This window comes from Acipenser ruthenus, chromosome 4 (genome assembly GCF_902713425.1).
Source record: "Acipenser ruthenus chromosome 4, fAciRut3.2 maternal haplotype, whole genome shotgun sequence".
Classification (NCBI taxonomy): Eukaryota; Metazoa; Chordata; class Actinopteri; order Acipenseriformes; family Acipenseridae; genus Acipenser; species Acipenser ruthenus.
In genome coordinates, this window is record NC_081192.1 from 43766550 (window position 1) to 43787227 (window position 20678).

Consider the following 20678-nt stretch of genomic DNA (forward strand, 5'->3'; position numbering starts at 1 on the left):
ATATATATATATATATATATATATTACATAATTCAGGTAAAGAACTGGAAAAGGGCCTGCCAAAGACAGAATTGACCGTTGTGACTTTCCAGTTTAATAACTGTATTTCATTAGTTAATATAATATTGATGATAAACAGTACAATGTTTGGTCCTTATTTGGTTAACATGCTGTGTTCCCAGGCTGTTACCTTCTGTTAATGTTTTTGGGAAAAGTGTTTATTGAGTTGCTAAACTGCTAAACATGTTCCTGTCATAAAGTAGACTAAATCATAAAGTGTTTGTAACACACATGGATAAGCTGCCACCAGCAATAATATGTTATTATTTATTAAAAACCAGTACACTAGACAAACGTATATAAAGGCAACAACAAAGTTAATGTTTGTTTTAAGTAAAAAGAGCGTAAATATAAAATAATTAAAATCAATTAACAAAAAAAAAATGTATGCAGTTTTCTTTATGGTAAATACACTTTATTCAGTTCTGGCGTATCTCTTTTCGCATGATTGTGAGCAGTGCTATAAAAAAAATATAGGCTACTTGCATTTTTTATGTTTTAAAATGGTATCTTCAAATTCCAAATGATTAATAAAAATAGTCTCTTGACTTCAGACAAAACCAGTATTACATTATGTTCAATATAGAAATACATTTTCACAATTTTATTTCGCATCCCTCCAAACACTAGTATGTAAATTACTGTGTTATAAACCAGTAAATAAATAAAACACGGTAGAATGTCACTAAACTTCCATTACAAGCACATTGCCAAGGCCTCTCACGACAAAACCGACCTCTTGTCACTGACCTTTTTCACTGCCTTTCTTTTTTCTAACCAATCCTTTACTTTCTTACATCCGAACCCGTAAACTTTGGGGATCCAATCAGCTTCGAGTTTGTATCTGCGCTAACCATCACAGACTGAGGGAGCTGGTAGAGTTAAGATGGCGGCGTGTAGTTAAGGAGGTAGCAGTTTAAGGCTCCGCTCTTCTTCATTTAACTCGAATTATACGAACCCTAATCACTACAGTTAAAGCGAAAATACAGTTTCACCCCGTTTCTTCAAACTATTCCTCTTATTCTGGATTGAACTCATGACGTCTATACACTTCGTGGTTCATCCGTTGCCCGGGACCGAGGACCAGCTCAATGACAGGTATTTCTTGTAGCCGGAGAATGAGGGGGCTTAAATCAAAATTAACGTGCAGGGTGTGGTACAAGAGCGTTCATCTCTGGTTATTGGGGAAAAAATGGCGAAACAGTTGTTTGTGGTTCTAGTTGAGTACAGGCAGGATATGCAGTAAAATAAGAGGCCCGGCTTTTCGCTCAGTATATGGACGCAGACTGGCTGGAAGGATCTAGTCAGAGTTGAACTGAGACAGACAATGCGGGTTGGGGGATGGGGGGGTAAGAAACAAAAAAGAGAGGGAACCTAAATGAAAATGAATATTGATATTTTTTTCTGAAATCGGAAATTTGCATATTTTAAGGAAGGTCAACTGAAACGTGTTTAAAAATTGCTGTTATGTTTATAGGATTAATCAAATAAGTGTTTAAACGACATAAGGACTGCGCTTTTCGTAATAACAGGATACAAAGATATTTATGTATTTGGCAAATAACACATTTGTTGTATAATTAATTATTTTCGTACGATGTCTTTTTTTAGGATGCAGGATGATGCCCAGGCATTGTCAAGCCCTGTATGCTTTTTGTTCAGTTGGTCAAAATAATGTGGTAGTTTTTGTTTATCTGGTAATGTATACACAGTACACGTCAAGCTTAACCATATATTTTTTGGACTGTGTAGTTTTGTTTCTCGTTGAATTAGAATTTTTTGTGTCGTCATTACTGGGTTATTTATTGTAATTCATTGCTTTAGATTTTCACTAAATATACAATTGATAGAGACGGCTTGATTGTTTGGTTATTGCAGTATGTAGAAGTTTTTATTTCTGTGTTTTAGTATAGTATGTACCAGTACTAATACTATTGACGTTGGGTTTTCATGCTTTCGTTTATATTGTGGCAATTGGGTCGAGATGCGTTTTGTCGTTGTGCATAGATTGACACAATAATTAACACTTAACACTGAATCCTGACACTAAACGCAATTATTTGTTCAGATATTGGCTTTCATTTAAGTTGAAACATTTTTTATCCTGACCCGATGACACATCATCATTATCAATCATTCCATCAACTTTCCAGCACCAGACCCTTTTAGTGACAGGCCTACCCAAGAAACCTAGCATGTAACTAAATGATTGAGACTTTTTACATAATTAACACATTTTTTAAAATGTACTATACAGTAACAATTTGGGTAATTATTATTTTATTAGTTTTCTTTCTGCCATGTCAAATTAAGCTATATACTGAAACCATTCATGTTGTGTCTATCACATAAATGAAACATGACACCAACTGATAACTTAATGTGCCTGGCACATTAAATATTGACATTTTGAATTCTGTGGAAGTCAGAGTTTGTGTTTAATGGTTAAAACCCAGTAATTTTACTAGTGGTGGGCAATCAATTAAATCAACTTATTTAACATTAAAGTGTTCACAACCCAACTCCATTTTCTAATTCTTTACAACAGTTTTAGCATTGCTAGTATGACTACATTATTTTTCAGAAAAGGTATTTTTTAGGCTTCTGTTACTGGAAGTTATTTTTATTCCCTGTTTTTAAATGGCCTTTTGGTCTTTGGCAACTTTTTAGGGGACTGGTTTTAGTTATGCATAATAAACTTTGATGGGGAACTCCAGCAAGGTCATTATGGCATTGTATGTTTATGGAAGATAAAGCTACCAAAAGAATAATTTCATAGAGGACCCTGGATACCCAATGAATGTCTGACAGTTCATCACTGATTGACTGCTTTACCCACACTTCGAAGGCCAGTGTCACTTTGATTAAAATAGAATGCAATCATGTTGCGTTCTCAACACCAAGATAAAGGCTGAACTGTGTGAAATGCTTGCTGTTTTCTGTACACTCCAGGTCATTTGCTGTTGGTTCTCACTATGCTTCTGTTTGTGTAGGACATGCCTTGACTATTGGAAAGTCTCCCAGTGGAGACCAGTAATTGCTGCTGTAAAACTGGTCTGAAATTTCAGAGCATGTTGGGAGCAGTTAACAGCTGGTTGGCCCAATGAGAACACTGACAAGTGTCACAAGCTGGAGGGGCTGGAGTATTTGACATGAACATTTCTCTGGAGATTAGAACAAATAGGATGGTGCAAAGGGAGCAGTGAGATGAATTTTATGCCACCTATTTTTCTCTTTTTTAATGTTTCTCTGGTTTAAAGATATGTCATTAAAAAAAAAAAAAAAAGCAGTAGGTCAGTGAGAGGATTGGGATTTTTAGCCCTGCCGATTTAACTGGAACACTACAGGTTTAGTTGCCATTTATTTCCAATTACATTTCTGCAGTATTAATAGTAAATTGAATGAAGTATTGTGCAATTTTTATATATTCATTTGGTCTTTGGTGGTTTGCCCAAACTATATTCTGTTGGCTTGTCAGGCAGCCAGTTATACAAAGGCTGAAAGGAGGCTAGATTGGGGATGGAAATAAGAAACCTATTGCATAGCAGTTTCACCCATTTTCAGGTTTTAATACCAGTTTGATTAGCCACAGTGTATAGATAACAAGCTCAGGTGTATCTTAAACTCTCATAGTAAAACCAATAATGGTTCAAACTGCTATGCAGAGTCTTGTTTCCATCCCTGTATATTCAGGGGTGTGCAATTCATGTTGCCCAATGCCCGGGACAACAAGATTTGCCATTACTTTGCCCATCGGACAAGTAGTTTTTATTTATTTTTCCTATATTCGTTCTGTTGCTAGAATAACACTCCGGGTATATTCATAGAGAGCCACGCAAGTTTCTGAAAACTGAATTACGGAAGTGTTTATGTCCCACCCCTATCACATCTTATTGGCTAGCTGTGGAAGAAGCTGATCTTCTATTGGTTACAAAGAAACCCAGAAATGGCTACCTGAGAGATTCTGGCAACGCACAGACGTAATCTTTTAAATTAAGGCATCGCCGGTATTTACGTTTTTTGTAAATTAGCAAATAAGTGATACTGCTTTCTTAATACAAGAACCTGACGTTTAAATGCACCTAAGGTATTCGTGGATTCGAAAAAAAAAAATCGTTTGTGTAATTAGTAACACTTCATGGTCAAGTGTGTACTTCATTGTTGGGATGTTGTATAAAAAAAATAAAGTTTAGAAGCATTACAAGACAAACTTTCCCTTTTTTTCGATTTTAGTGTTGCTAACCTAGTTTGCTATTTACCATATTTTTAAACGCTATATAAAAAAATATATTTGATTTGATTTGAACAGAAGCAATTAGTTATTTATTGGACATGCACAATCCATCGATTTGTGAAACTATTGAAACATGAAGATTGACAAATATATTTATAATGATAGAAATAAAATGCTTTTTATTATTATTATTATTATTATTATTATTATTTGTTTATTTAGCAGACACCTTTTATCCAAGGTGACTTACAGAGACTAGTGTGTGTGAACTGTGCATCAGCTGCAGAGTGATTTACAACAACGTCTCACTTGAAAGACGGAGCACAGGGAGGTTAAGTGATTTGCTCAAGGTCACACAGTGAGTCGGTGAGTGAGCTGGGATTTGAACTGGGGACCTCCTGGTTACAAGCCCTTTTCTTTAACCACTGGCCCACACAGCCTCCTATATATGTTTCAATTAGCCATCATGAGGTATGATGTTAGATAAGGAAAAATAGCTGTAAAATGTTGTACACTGTTTAAAAAAAAAGTTTGTAATAGAAATAAACAAAAGAAACTAATTTTGACCCCACTGTAAATAGTGCGTGCATTTTGGTAGAAAAACAGTACAAAATGCAGAGAACCTGACAAGTTATACACAAGTCCTTTAAAAATATGGTGTTCAGCAGTTACAAAACTAAAAGAACGTCAAGAAAAATCAGCAATAATAGTTGGCAATTATTTCGTATCTGTGATTCAGGCAGGAGCTGTTTTTATATTTGAATGACTTCCAAGTATTGCTTATGAAGTACTCTTAGCATGTTACTTAAATTTACTAGCAAATGTGTTCCAAACTGCAGTGAAAGGAAAATTTCCTTAAACTATGTTACACAGTTGGTGAGGTTGGGTCACGGGGAACCCTTTTTTATGTCTTGAAGAATTTAGTGAACCCATCAAGGCTAGATCCGCCCCCCTGTTAATCACTATTGATTGATTGTGTTCACTGTTAAATAAAACCAAAAGTTATATTCTACTTTTGTGTGTGTTATGTGCAACGGGGAAGGGGGCAAGTAGATTAAGAAGGACAAGTAGATTTTTCTAGCATTTTGTCCCTTGACAAGTTTTTTTTTTCAAAAATTGCACACCCCTATTTGAAAGTTCAGATTCAGGAAAGGCAACTCTTTGTCACTTTGCAGTTTTATAATATTTTTGGCAGTTTTTCTTTTCGTTTCTTTTTGTGCTCGGTAATTTGATGCTTTATGGCTTTCAAATGACATGCTTGCTTTTTGCAAAGTGTCCTGTATTTTTTTGATGTCGTCTCGATGATTGGACATTTTATAAGTTCCCTTTTATTGGAAACGATACCTGGGTTATCGATGGATTGTTGATTTAGTGGTCATTTTATGTATCCATCGGAGCATTGGTGTTGTGTCCTAATTGCTAAATTTCCCAGAAAACAAAATACTTGTTTCAGGTAACCTGGCTGAAACTGTTATTGTCCTGAAGTGCAGCCCCACACTGCACACTGTGTCTCTGTTGGATCTTATGTAGGTAGAAATGTTTAAAGGTGCATCTCATCCTCATGGCCCTGTAGCACTCAGGATGTTCAGCTGTAGGCCTTGAGTAATGTACTATGTTACAAACCTTTATTGTAATCATATCAAATAAGATCTTTGTTTGGTAAAATCTGGAATTGTTTATGTTCAAGCTTTTTGGTTGAAGTAGGCAGTTGCTCTGAAGCTGGTAACCTAATTTAGGCCACAATTTGAAAGTGGAAAGTTTCTGTTTTGGAAATAGTATACATTTTAATCTGTGATGCTGCTTTTGATCTTAATGGTTACCAGACTAAGGTTATGTTCAAAGAAATTTCCAAAGGCATCTGTGGGTATATCTTTGGATTTCTGTTTTCTCCACAAGTTTTAATCTTTGATTTCTCACTTCATGATTACCATTTAATTAGTACATGGGAATACTTTACCTGTGATGCATGAAAGTACTGGCGAAGAACAGCATTTGTCAGGAACATTTGTTTAAGTAGTGATATTTTCAGCTAGAATACAAATGTTTTACCACTTACTGATTTATGCCACACACGTTTCCTTCGGTTTTTTCTGTTGGACACATTTACATTCTAAAGTACCATGAACTTCAGATACATTTAACTCTTGGAAGAAAGGAACACTGATGCTCTTCCTTGTTTTAAGATTTTCTGGTTATACCTGGGACATGTCGTTTGTGAAGTAAACAGGCAAAAAATCACTGTCAGGAGCCAACACAGTGTTTCTTTTTATAAGTTGGAGCTCTATATAACTGGTATGTGTTTACTGGCTACTCTGTATACTGGCAAATAAAATCTGTGCACTTAGGACCATGTAGCATGTATTGAGCCATTCATGAAAGTGAAAAGGTGGCTGGCATTTTATGCTTTCATATCAACGAACACACGAGGCACAGTCAATCAGAATCCTGGATTTAAACAAAATAAACAAATCCTTCCCTCCAGGAGGAACAAAGGAGGGGGCGTGGATTGAATGAGCCTATCAGTGACTTGCTTTCAACAAGCATGTGCTCAGGCAGGAACTGCCAAATCAGTCACTTTTCCGATGGCCTGTGCCTTTTAAAGGGAGTGTTCTAGAGGCACACTCATTCGCTTTTGTTAGTGACAGTCAATTTTTCTAGCTGCCAGTCAGTCATTTTATCTGCCAGTCAAATTGCTTTTGAAACCGTCTCTGACTGGTATTTACTGATAATGGAAATGCTGTGTTAGAAATGAATCAGATAGAAATTCTGGCACAGCTAATTGTAGCCTGCCTGGGAATTGCCAAAATACTGTGACCAGTAAGTTTGGGACGGGCATTAACTGTTGCTGGTTGTTCTCTAATGACTTCTACAAAGCGAGTGGTATGATGTTCTGCAAATACTGTCAACATTCAATTCCCTGGTCCTGAAAAGATACCTGCAAAGATCATTTTAATGTAAATAATCCATCTAAACAATAGCATTAAGTATGAGTCCGCAAGGCTCCCAAGCACTACAAACCACGATCACAGACAATATTACATCTGCAGATAGCAGATGGAAACAGAATTACATTTATTAAAATGGGAGTAAAAAAACAGTCAGAAAATACAGAAAAATACAAATTTCATAGGGCTCGATATATTTTATGAAAAACTGAGAAATTGAAAAATTTGTTTCGAAATCTAACATGAAATACTGTACTAGTGTAATGGCTTTCAATAGACTTTTGCGACATCATTTTGTAGTGTCTTTGATTACATGATGTTAAATAAGGTGTGTGTGTGTATAAATAAATAAATACACTTGCAAATGTGTTCCAAACTGCACTGAAAGTAACATTTACTCACATTGTTACACATTTGTTGAGGCGAGGTGGGGTCACAGGGAATATTTTGTGTATCTTGAAGAATTTAGTGAACCCGTCAAGCTACAAGGCTAGATCCGCCCCTGTTAATCACTAATTGATTGATTGTGTTCACTGTTAAATAAAACCAAAATCCTACAAGTTATATTCTACTTTTTTGTTTGTGTGTTGTGTGACGGGGAGGGGCCAAGTAGATTTTTATAGCCTTTTGTCCCATGGATAAGTTTTTTTTCAAAAATTGCACACCCTTGATGGATCAGGGCTCTAACAATTAAACAGTTAAAAATAAAGCCGAAAGCTTGTGGAAGTGTAATCAATTTATATGTACATAGGTTTTATTTTTGAAAGTGTATAATTGTAAGTGATGTGAATATGGAGGCTGTTTGGTCCATTGGTTAAAGAAAAGGGCTTGTAACCAGGAGGTCCCCGGTTCAAATCTCACCTCAGCCACTGACTCATTGTGTGACCCTGAGCAAGTCACTTAACCTCCATGTGCTCTGCCTTTCTGGTGAGACGTAGTTGTAAGTGACTCTGCAGCTGATGCATAGTTCACACACCCTAGTCTCTGTAAGTCGTCTTGGATCACCCTAGACCCACCCTAGTCTCTTGTAAGGCGTCTGCTAAATAAACAAATAATATCAAATAATAATATATGTATAAGCAATCAGGGCTTGAATTTCAGCACGGGATCGTGGGAATCACGCATTTTCCAAGTTGCTCCCGCATATCTGCAACTTTCAGTGCGGGAAAATCCCACGGAGAGATTAAGACACCAAGCTACTGCCTGAAACGCTACAATATATAAGGAAGTGGGTGTCAGTGATGAGAGCACTATGAGTCGCATTCTGAGTAGTAGTAAATAAATAAATAAAAAGTTAATAGTAGTGCTGGATATTTTAAGTGCTGCGTACGTGATTCTCGTAGTGACAGGCAGGAGAGCGAGACTAGGTTGAAGTTGATACGCCCCCCGCAGGCGAACAGGATTTATTTACATATCAAGTCAACACACTGAACAGCTCACGTGACACTTCCAGCAGTGGTTGCGCACGAAGCAAATACAACACAGTGTACAAAAACTCGGGTGGATCTACAATCTCTGAACTAATCTTCTCTGTTCAATAATAAACTAACGTTGCTGAAGCGATTGATCACGGTGGGTAAACGGGTAGGGCGGATATGTGACGGACGGATACGCGACGGATTACTGTATTTGAAATAAGAGTTTTTTTTTTTATTATTCCTAAACAAAATAAAATCGACCTTTTTTTCGCTTCTCAGCCATGATGACAACTCGCAAATGACAGGTGAGGCAACAACCACTGGTTTACACAATTGATGCAAGTCCCACCGCAATCACTTAATCACTGGGATACTCAAAAAAAAGATCTCCATTCCTCATCTGAAAATGCTGTATTCCGTTTAAACCGAGTGACATCCCAACTAAACGACAAATAGCATTGGGAAGAACAGTTTCCCAGAAATCTGTCCCATTTAAGCATAGACCCGGATTTATCAGTGTCCTGATTTAAATGGCATCGACTGTCATCGAAAGTACTGTGATGCATTGTTGGTATATGGTGAATAAACTTGTTCGGGGGGAGAACGTACAAGATTGAAAGTCGCAGATGTTTCTAAGTTTTTCATGGGTAAGAAAATAAACCGTTATTGTTTACATACAAGAACAGTTGTCGGACTGATGTGTACATACCCTTGAAGAGACTGCAAGTGGACATTTTAAGAAACCGGTTTTATTTACATATTGGAGGAGTCTGACAAATAAGCATTACCGATATACAAGTTTGATTCACTCCATTAAAACATAATTGGCACAGAAACGACCACCTTGAAGTGAAAACATACAAGTGACACAAAACACGCTTGTTGTTTTAATCACTTCTGCATCTGTGTTTTGGAGAGTGGAAATGTCTTCACACAAGGGGTGGTTGATATGACATTGTTGGGCACGCACTGCTGTTCAGGGGCTGTGTGCATGCATACAGGGCCAAAGCCAGCTAAGGTCAGTGCTCAAGTGTAAACTGGGTGGCTCAAATGATAGAATCTTTTAATCTGATCAACTCTAAGCCAGCTCAGGTCCTATTTGTAAGTGTAAACGCGCCTTAAATGAGTACCAGAGATTAACCTTAATACAATAACTCCACCTCCAATTTACTCTAACCCAAGGCTTGGTGGTATTGGATAGCTAGTTGACTCTTCTGTTCAGTTTATTTTGTTGGTTTAATTTCTAAATTATCAAGACTTGTCCTTTTAATCCTGATTTAAAAATTGATGTGAACCCATTCTTTCTTTGCCACAGGTAAAGTTTTCCTAGTCAGCTGATGAATTCCACAGCAGCTCAGGAGCGCTGAATGTGCAAAGAATCCTGCCTAATGTACAAAAGATATGTACTGTAGCAAGCACTATAGGACTGTAGGCTAAGTTGTCTGCTGCTGCGCCACTTTTACTGCTGGTGGAGGGGGGTAGAGAGTTCACACTAGTAACATGCTATTCTTAATGTTTACATATATCAAGTCTTCTATGAGATAAAAGTGCTTTGGATTCACCCATCTGAATCCAGAGGAGCAGATTTTCATATCATCATGTTTTTCACTTCAACAGAGGTTACTTAACCTCTTGCGTCAGTCAGTTAATGATTTTTTGTTGGAAAGCCTTGTCAAAGGTCATCAAAATACCACTTTCACATACTCTCTCCATGTGGAGCATGTAAACATACAGATGTGCATTTGTATTGAACTTCAGAGAAAAAGCACTAGATTTCATTAAGTGTTTTTAAAAAAAAAAGACAGATTTTCAAATACAAAGGACTAAGATTGGGTATAGATACCCAATCTTAGATGGTCTTTAGTTATTGATTGGAATGGTAGCGGTAACAGCTTGATTGTGTTACCAGGTCATTCCTGTCTTGCAAATTGTAACTTTATGAACTTTTATTAGTCTGCTGCCCAGTGCTTTTTGCTCCATGTGGAAAACATAATAATTTATAAGAAAGACCTATATGTAAATAATGTTGCTTTCTGTATCTAACCAACATTTGAACACTTTAGATTTCTCTAGTTAAAAATAAAAAAAAATAACATTCCTGGTAGTCTGGACTGTGCTGTTATGCAAAGTAGTCCTTGCTACCATTTAAAATCTCATGGGACCAGATGAGACAAATAGAGAAATGACATTGCTTTTTTTCTAATCTTTCAACAGATTACGGGAAGTTTCTGAGAAACTCAACAAATACAACTTAAACAGGTGAGTGAGTATTGCTTTTTATGTAGCCAGTTTACATGTCACTTTTTTTACTGTTGGAACCTTTTATACGTTGTTTGTCCGTCTGTCACATTCTATGGGTAACACGATAACTCTTGATTTTGCACCGACCTGATTAAACGCTAATATTTAATCTCATGTACTGTGCAATTATGTATTAGAGGACTCTATTTATTGCATGCATATACAAAGGCTGGTTCATTAAACAGAGCTTAAACATCTTATTTCATTTTAATAAGGTGGTAAAAATGTAACGCCACTCCTGGAGCAAAATGTATCCGAACACTACTTGAATGTTATTATGAACTCTGAATTATTTCTTTACTTTTTCAGGCTTTTCATTAGTTAGCTCTACTCTTTGAATGTGAGGTTGTGTCTGAATGATGACCAATTGCTTTTAAGTTTCATGTTTTGTATACGGCTGGCTAGTTCAAAAACTGTGGACATTTGCAATGTTTAAACTACTTTTTATAACAAGTACATTTATTTAGATTACACTGTATAGCATCTCAGGGCACATGCACTTGCAAGTGATTCAAATCGTGGTTCACTTGCAAACAAACACATTTTTTTTCAGGTTTGCTTTGGCTTGATTCACACCAGAAAAATTCAAGCAAACTTGAGTTTCTTTTCAAGTTAAATCAAATGTGCTTGTTTGTTCACTTGCCGCTTCATCTAGTAGAGTTCTAGGGTTTCACATTGCACTTTTCCAAACACACTTGTCTCTCTTGCTGGAGTGGTAAGAGATCTTGTTCATCAGTCTCGCTGAAAGAAAATCTTAGACGAAATTTCAAAAGGGCGGAAAGAGTCAGGTTTGTGTGCAGAAACTGGATATCGCAACTTTTAAAACTGATTTATTTAATACAGTACTTATTTTTCTTTATACTGTATTGTATATAAGTTACTTGAAAAGAATACATTAGATACATTTTTTTTAGCTTCCAATTGTTCTAAATTCGTTGTATATACATTGTGTTGCTGGTTCTAAAATATAGACCACTTTTCCCCATACACATTGACATAAAGGCGTTTTTGGTAAGTATTTTCCAAGCAAAGAACCCCTAAATAAGCAAATAACATTTTAACATCGCAAAGACTTAACTACAAATATGCAAATTTAATAAAGGTAACAATCTTATTGTGGCTTTCTTGCATGTAATACTAAAAACATCAATAAAATTAAAAAAAAAAAATCAAAACAAAAAAGCCCCATGGTAATTTGGTCTTTTTAAACACATTTGTTTATTATTTTTATCTTAGTAAATGTCTCTTTGTATTTGTACTGCACTATTGAGATGTACCTGTGCTGGACCTGTGGGCACAAAGTGAATAAACTAAATCTTTCTTTTACATTATATTCAAAAAACAAAACCAATAATAATAAAAAACACACCTTACATGTTACAGAATCTATCAAATTCATAGATTGTGCTATATTGTTAACTCTACTGTTCAGTAGGGGTGAGACGATATACCAAGGTTACGATACGTATCGCGATACACAAGCCACGATATGATTCAGATCACGATACTTATGAAAAACTAATCTCTGCTCGACAGACTTACATATTTCAGATCTATACACAGATTCAGTTGAAAATCAATTATATGTATTTACCACTAAGTTGTATAGCACTTGTTTGAGTTTAAAGACAAAGCAGTGTCAGCTAGAGTTTCTGGGATATCAGATTTGGATAACTTAATTAACCAAATCTCCTTAACACATTTCTGAGAAAGGGGGGGAAAATACTAAGCAGTGTGTTTGATAACTATTAAAGTACAAACTTTGTTCATGTGTTTCTTTAGAAAAATCTAAATATCAAGTCTTTCAGCATTAAGTTGTGATTTTTTTGTATTGCATCTTACTTAACTTTAACTCTGATGCTTGTATAAAATGTTTTTGTATGTTTATTTGGATCATTGCATAACGAGAAAACTGGTGGTTTTGTGGGCATGATGGACTGTCTGTCTTTGTTGCGGCGCTGCCTGTGTTGTGTGAGCCGAAAAAAAGCAAATAGCTGTTTTGTGAGTTCTATTTTGTGGAATGATTTTGGAGTTGTATATACAGAAAAGTCAAAAGTACTTGAAATAATAGTCAACCACCCGATTTAAAGAACTTAATTGAATTTATGTATTTATTTAGTTATCGCAAACGTATCTCATTTCATTTTCATTAAAATAATACATTGAAAACAAATAACAAAGGATTTTAATTTAAGGTAGGTCACAAATACCATTTTTTTTCAAGGATATGCACTTCGTCAAGTTTTTTTTAAATATACTTAGTGAAAATAATACACTTTTATGTTTTGTGTGTGTAACATACCAAATATTAATTTACCTCAATAAAATATCTTTTCATAAACTTGAACTAGTGTTAGTGCCTATCGGTGCCAAGTATTGGAGTCTGACAGATTTATTTTTAAAGTTTGGTGCAATCTCTCTCAACTCTCTTACTCCTCCTCAGATTTCCCTCTCCCATTCATCTTCTGTCGTCCGCTGACAAGGGCTCAGCTGATATCCCAGCATGCCTTTCTTCTTAAAGGAGTACAGCCTCTATTCATGACACAACCCACCCAATATCTCATGACAAAAGGAATATGCTTTTTTTTTTTTTTTTTAGTACCTGAAAATAATCGTAATATTTTAAAAGTAGCTGACGCAAGTATCATTTGACGCTGGATTGCGCTTGTCGGTGGCTTAACCTGGAAAAACGGAAAATATAGAATGTGCCATTGCATTTTAGGGGGGTGGGGGGTGCTAAGCAATAGGAGTATTGGTTAAACTGGCTACAGTACTTTCTGTTTTGAAGGTAAAACGTAATGGTTAACCAGAATTGTCAGTATCGTATATTTTGGTGAAATACATTTTTAATGTGTCCTTTCCAAGACATCACTAACAAACCAAGGCATATGCTGTGTGTGTTGATTTAAATCATAATTCAGTAGTAATATTATTACATTTGGATCTTGCACCCTCCGGTATCCTGACAACGTGTGTAGAAATTATATTACTATTGCAAATTACCAGCTTTAATAATGAGGTAGCACTTAACACATTTGCAACATACAACCTTAATTGTGCATATACTTTTTTATTTCAATGTTTGTGTAGCGCCATTAAAGGAATTTATCACAAGTACACTGTCTGCTAGGTTCAGTAACATTTCAAGTGTTATATCGGTAACATTGTGTGGGCTATTAGATTTTCTGTTATAGGTATCCATATCGGCAACCTGCATAATCAATATTGGTCAACCTAATTTTTAAAATGTCTGTTTTGTGTTCTTTTGGTAGTCATCCCCCTCTGAATGTGTTGGAACAGGCCACCATTAAACAGTGTGTTGTGGGACCAAATCATGCTGCATTTCTTCTGGAGGTAATTTTTTTCTTTTTTTTTTACCTGAATTACGAAAAATTTATATCCATTATTTTTAGAAATAATTTAATGTGAGTGTATTCCATGAATATGTTGGACTCACCATTAATTCTTCTGCGTGTTTGTTCTAGGATGGTCGCATCTGTAGAATTGGTTTCGCAGTTCAGCCTGACAGGTTGGAATTGGGTAAACCTGATGGCAATGATGGGTAAGGATTGTACCATAACTTTTATCTGTATCCCCCTGCTGCATTTCCACTAAACTGTTTCTAACAAGAAAAAAAGTTTGGCTTCTGAATTCTCACCTAGGGTGGTCGAATGAAATTTTAGATTTCAACAAACAAAATCCATAATATATTACATTTTGTTTTAACTAACTTAAACAACATATCTGAAATCAAAATGCGTTTTATTCATGTAAAATTGTGTAACTCACCAAATTCAGTTTGGATTTGAGTTTTGTCCTCTACTGACTTTGAGTCTTCATAATAAATCATACTTTACCAATAAAAATCAATATTCTAAGCTAGATGGTGGTCTTAAATGGAAAGATCAAAAGTTTAAGTGTACAAGCAAAAACACACCTTTCACTGTTGGCAGACTGTCAAGAACAGCATGGCACGGGCACAGCAATTCTGTCTACTACATATATATGCTTATGTCACTGTGCATTTTTACAATAGGTTAAAAAGCCCCTGTGTGATAGAGGCAGCACTGGGTGAAGCTCACTTTGCCCTCTACACCATTGTAAATTTCCCAAGCGTGGATTACATTTCCACCCATATAACTGAAAACCTGAGCATGGTTGGCTCTTGGTTTAAATGACGATGGAAAATGGTGCTTTTTACAGGGAAATAAAACAACAAATGTCAAAGTATGAGTATTGTGATTTTATTATTTATAATTACCAGAGTATTTATACTTCTAAAAAAAAAAAAAAAAAAAAATGCAGAAAGATTGTGCTTCACGGATTAGTAGTCAATTATGATGAGTTGAAAACTGCAAGTTCTTGAACAGCACAGCATAACTTTCAGACCCCTGGTTTGCCCACCCTACCTAAAGTAGCATTAGATAGTCCAAGATTAGCGCTGGAGTCATGTGGTGCAGAAAGTCGGACGGACGTGAGATGACACCGCTCCGCTCAGGATTTTATAATATTATCCGTTTTGGACAATGTCTTAATGTACAGTAGAACATGAATAAGCCACCTTCAACCAAAAAAAGGAATTTAAAATTACTCCAGCAGCACCAAAAATGCGACAGGAGTGTGTCTCTGAATAGTAATGACGACTCAGTGGAAGCGCCTTACACAAAGCACTTTTTAAGGAACTACAGGCTATTAAAGAACTTAAAAACCTGGTTGAAAATAACACGAAAACACAAGAAATACTCAAGTCTGGAAGAAAAGGATAACTGAGGTGGAAACTCATTTCTTCCATAGAGGACAGTAACAACACCACAAACCGTGACACCACTGATAATTCAAAATAAATAGAGACTAAGAGATAAAAGACCAAGAGAACCATAATGGAATTATTGGTGTTCCTGAAAAAAACAGACCGAGAATTCGGTAGATTTTGATTGTGAGCTACTTAGTGAAATTTTTGGGAAGGATGAACTTGAGAGACAGCATCGACTTGAAACTGAATGTGCACATCGTACACTGAAACCAAGGCCTGCTCCAGGAGAGAGACCCTGAGCTCTTACTTAGTTTCTGAGGTACCAGGATAAACGGCTAGTGGTGGATCTTTCTAGACTGGTCGCTAATCAACTGCAGTATCAAGGGCACCACATCAGCATCTATCCAGACTTCTCAGCAGAGTTGCAGGAAAAGAGGAAAGGGTATGATTCAATTTGAAGATACCTACATGGCAAGAATATACGGTATGGAAATGTGTATCCAGCATCCTTCAAACTTACTTTTGAAAACTCCACATATATTTTTCGTGCTCTGGAGGAACCCAACCCTTCATGAAAAGCAAGTTTCCAGATTTTGCTGTGTAAACGGAGAAAATGTCTCATTAAGAAGCACAATAATGAAATGAACCTATTTGTGTATAATGCTACGGGGACTTCATACTTGAATGTATGAATGGAAAAATATGCGTGTATGTATTGGTATGTATACAGTAATATACGTGTGTGTGTATATGTATCAATATGTTTGTATTATTTGTGTCTATGAACGTCTGTATATCCGTATAGATACAGGCATTTATGTACATTCTTGCAAGATTAACATTTTAATTGAGCTCACTCAGGCTCCTAATGTTTTAGTTTTATTGCTAACTACTTTATTTAGTTTATGTTTATTTTCCTGAGCAGGAGAAGCGTTATTTTTTTTGTTTATTTTTTTTATCTTTTCCCCTGACAAAGACTTGCAGTGTATTATGAGTTGTTTTTGCTGGATGTTTTAGGGGTTGGTTAACCCTCAATGGGTATTTTTTTCTCAATGGTTTTTTATATTTTTTATTATTCTCACTAGTTCTTAGCTGAACTGTTAGTACTCTGTTTTACACTTTTACAAGTATATATGTATGTATGTATGTACGTAATATTCGAATGCTCTCTGAAGATGTTACGTAACAGGAATCAGCACAGATTAAAGGTTATTGTGGAATGTAAAGGTTAATCACTGTATTAAACGACAAAATGTTGTCCTGCTTAAAAAGATTAAACTGTGATATAGCATTGCTACAAGAAACTCATTTGTTAGAAACTAAAGAGGAGATGGGTAGGTAGGTATTTTACTTGATATATAACTCAAAATCCAGGGGATTTGCTATATTAAGAAATAAAAAATGACTTTACATGTATTGACAAACTACAAGGTCCAGAGGGACGCATTATAGCAATTAAACATAAATCTAGATATCCCAAGTCTTTATTTTATCTAGTATATATGCCCCTAATTTTAACCAGCAAGATTTCTGTAAATCACTAATGCAAAAACTAAAACCATGGATGATATTGTTGACCATACATCTGAAGATAATGTGTAGTTAAGGGAATGTCGTCAGCTTTAAATACAGTACAATGTCACATATCCGATCCCCTGTGGCGGATATGTGAAAGTCGGATTTGCGAACATCTATAGAAAAAGCATTTACACATCCATAAATAGGTTAGTGAACAAAAACAACATGCAAACTGCTTTAAACATGGGGACATTTTTGGCTTTAAAAGTAAGAAAACGTAAACAAGATTAATTAGGCTACAAATAGTGTTGCTATGCGGTTTTCTATAAGCCATCTCCACGCAAAGCTTTTTTAAAAAAAATACAAAAGAAATGGTAAATGTACAGTAATCTGCAACTGATGGCTTCTTTCTTAACTCTAGAAGTCCCTGCCTTCCTGGTTCTGCTTTCTTAATATCTCTGTCACGGTACTTTGCACTTTTTCTTGATATTGCCAACAGCCGATAAGCAGCTTGGTTTGAATATTGCTTCGGCTATTTTAAACAAACGGCTGGTAAGTATTGCGTTTATGAAGCTTAGTTTGTTTAATTCAAATGCATTTAAAAGCTACAACAACATGCTGCCAATATCTGCAAGCGTGCTTCATCATATAAACACATTGCACAAAAAAAGCTGACTGACACATGCACACAACCCGCCTCTCTTAAAGGGGAATGCACCAAAAGGCTGATTGCTATAACGCTTTCTTTGTTTCCATCGCAGAAGCTGCATTTGCTGCCAGTGCCATTACTCTCATAGCCTACTTTTAATATTTATTTATTTAACAAGGCGGTTAATTGATCGGGGCGGTTATGCAACGTTCCACTGTAATGTAATTACTGAATGTGGCTTAGTGGACATATGGAGATTTATTAAACCCCACAAAGAGACTATTCTTTTTTTCTCAGCTGCACATGAAACTTTTTTCCAGGATTGATTTATATTTTATTTCAAAATGTGTTTTTGCAAATACTCGATACATCTATTGATGCTATTCAAGTGTTTGATCACATCCCTGTCACACTCTTACTGGATTTTGATAATACGTCTAAAAAAAAAACAAGAACATGGAGGTTTAATAACTCATTCATTAGAGACACACAATTTAAAGACTACATTCAGTCAGCTATTAAAGAATATTTTGAGATTAATAGTAATGGTGAAACAAAACCAAGTGTCATATGGGACACCTTTTAAACTTACATCAAAGGGAGAATAATTTCTTCTATCAGCAAAAAAGAAAAAAACAAAATACCGAAATTCAAATCCTTGAAAAAATATCAAAGAAACTGAGGCTAAATTTATTAAAGATCGATCGGCAGCAAATTACGCTTTACTTATTCGACTTAAGTTTCAACTAAACAACTTACTCCTCAGAAAAAGCAGTGTTCGACCTTAATAGAATAAAGCTGTGTTATGAGCAAGGTGACAAATCTGGGAAAGTTCTGGCAAATTCACTCAAATGTAGTGAGTCTACATTCATAACCGATATTAAAAATCGAGATGACCAAGTAATTACTAATCCTGAAGAAGTTAATAAAGAATTTAAGCACTTTTACAAGAAACTACTCTTCAAATAACATTAATGATAACATGTGTTGAATCATTTATTTTATGTATTTATTTATTTACTTATTTTTTTTAAATAAAGCTCAACTTAAGCTCGAATTAAGAGGACCAAGCTAACTGTCTTGAAATCCCAATTTCTTTTGCAAGAAGTGTTGAGGGCTATTGATAAACTCCCATGCAATAAAAACTCCTGGAGCAGATGGGATATCAGCAGAATTTTACAAATTTAACAAGGAATTGTTGGCTCCCAATTTTTAGTTTTAATGTTTTTCAATATGCGTTTGCTAACCAACAATTACCACAATCTGTGAACTTATCTCATATTACTTTTAATTCATAAGGAAGTTAAGGACCCCCTGTCCTGCTCCTAATTGTCCAATAGCACGAATATAAACTGAATAAAATATTAGCCTGCATTCTAGCTGATCGTTTGTCCAGTGTAATGGAAGGGATTATTCGTCTGGACCAAAAGGGCTTCATGAAACAAAGATTTTCATCAGATAATTAAAACTGTTTTAGAGGCTTTCAAAGATCAAGGGCTACAAGCTTTAGTAATATCTTTGGATGTGGATAAAGCCTTCGATAGGGTGGAATGGAATTACTTCTATGCAGTGTTATGTCGCATGGGTTTTAAAAGCAACTTTTTATAAATTGGATTTCCACATTATACAAAAGTCTAATAGCTTCTGTATATACCGGTACTGTTTTATCAAAGCCCTTTAATATTTCACATGGAATGCATCAGGGATGTCCGCTTTCCCCATTATTGAATTTAGTAATAGAAAGTCTGGCGTCATATACGAAATGATGACTCTATAAAAGGTTTAACAATTGAAGAAAATACTTAAGGTTCTACTATATGATTTATTAGTCACCTAAACTAGTCAACAAATTCTTAGCCTTATGAAAGCCATTGAAGATTTTGGATACATTTGGTTACATGGTTAACTGGTTCAAATCTCAAGCATTACTAATCTGAAAAGATTGTTTTCCATCCCTTTTTTTTTGGGGGGGGGGGGGGGTCATCGGTTTCAATGGCCACAGAAAGGTATTAAATTCATTGGCTTGACAAGTAACCAAAATTATAAAACAATGTATGATTTCAAATTTAAACCACTTTTAGAAAAGATTAAATTAAAATTAGGTAATTGGAAAATACTTCCAGTATGATTCCTATATTAGCATATACATTGTCTGTTACCTATAATTCTACCTGGCACCTTTAAAGATATTTCTAAGTTATGCTCTAATTTTATATGGAATGGGAAGAAAGCTTGTTTGAAATTATCAGCTTTATTGCTTTCACATAATAATGGGGTGGGGTTGGAGGTTGGTATTGTTACCTAATACTAAACATTCTGTTGTGGCATCACTTTAGGTCATTAAGATTCTGTTTTTCTTTCATCCTAACCCTCCTTTTATGGCTTTTTATCTTGCTAAATTTGTCTGCGTCTTTCTCTCTCAGGACAATTTTATTTCATGGCCCTCCACCTCCTCTTAAACATGTATATTTAAATTTGGACATCATATTTTCTCCACTTTAACATGTATGTTAAATGACTCAAAACCATTCTATTACTATTCAGTTGTATGGTATAACCACAAATTGTTGTGTAATAAGAAAATGCTCAATGAAGAGCCATAGGCTAAAGCAGGAGTTCATTGTTATGGTGATTTATTTTGTAAAGGACAATTTAGAATTATAGAATGTTGAAAAATAATTTGGATTTGACTCAAGAAAATATGAGAATTTTTAGAAGCTGCTCAACAATTGAAAGGTGTGGATCCAAGCATCATTGAACCAAAATTAACACAAACTGAATCTCACCTTCTTAATATTAA

General features: G+C 35.4%; 1 protein-coding gene across 10 annotated transcripts in view; it reads left to right on the forward strand.

Moving 5' to 3' along the window:
- Window positions 1–844: 844 nt before the first annotated feature.
- LOC117399524 (E3 ubiquitin-protein ligase UBR5) overlaps window positions 845–20678 on the forward strand; it is a 90262-nt gene continuing 70428 nt past the window's right edge. For 6 of the 10 annotated variants that reach the window (XM_059022427.1, XM_059022426.1, XM_059022429.1 and 3 more), the window contains exons 1-4: window positions 845–1158; window positions 10872–10916; window positions 14231–14312; window positions 14444–14520. In XM_059022427.1, the coding sequence (XP_058878410.1) occupies window positions 1097–1158; window positions 10872–10916; window positions 14231–14312; window positions 14444–14520 (266 nt within the window). In that variant the 5' untranslated portion in view covers window positions 845–1096. The remainder of the gene's footprint in view (window positions 1159–10871; window positions 10917–14230; window positions 14313–14443; window positions 14521–20678) is intronic. The other 4 variants (XM_059022432.1, XM_059022433.1, XM_059022434.1 and 1 more) reach the window with 2 other exon arrangements.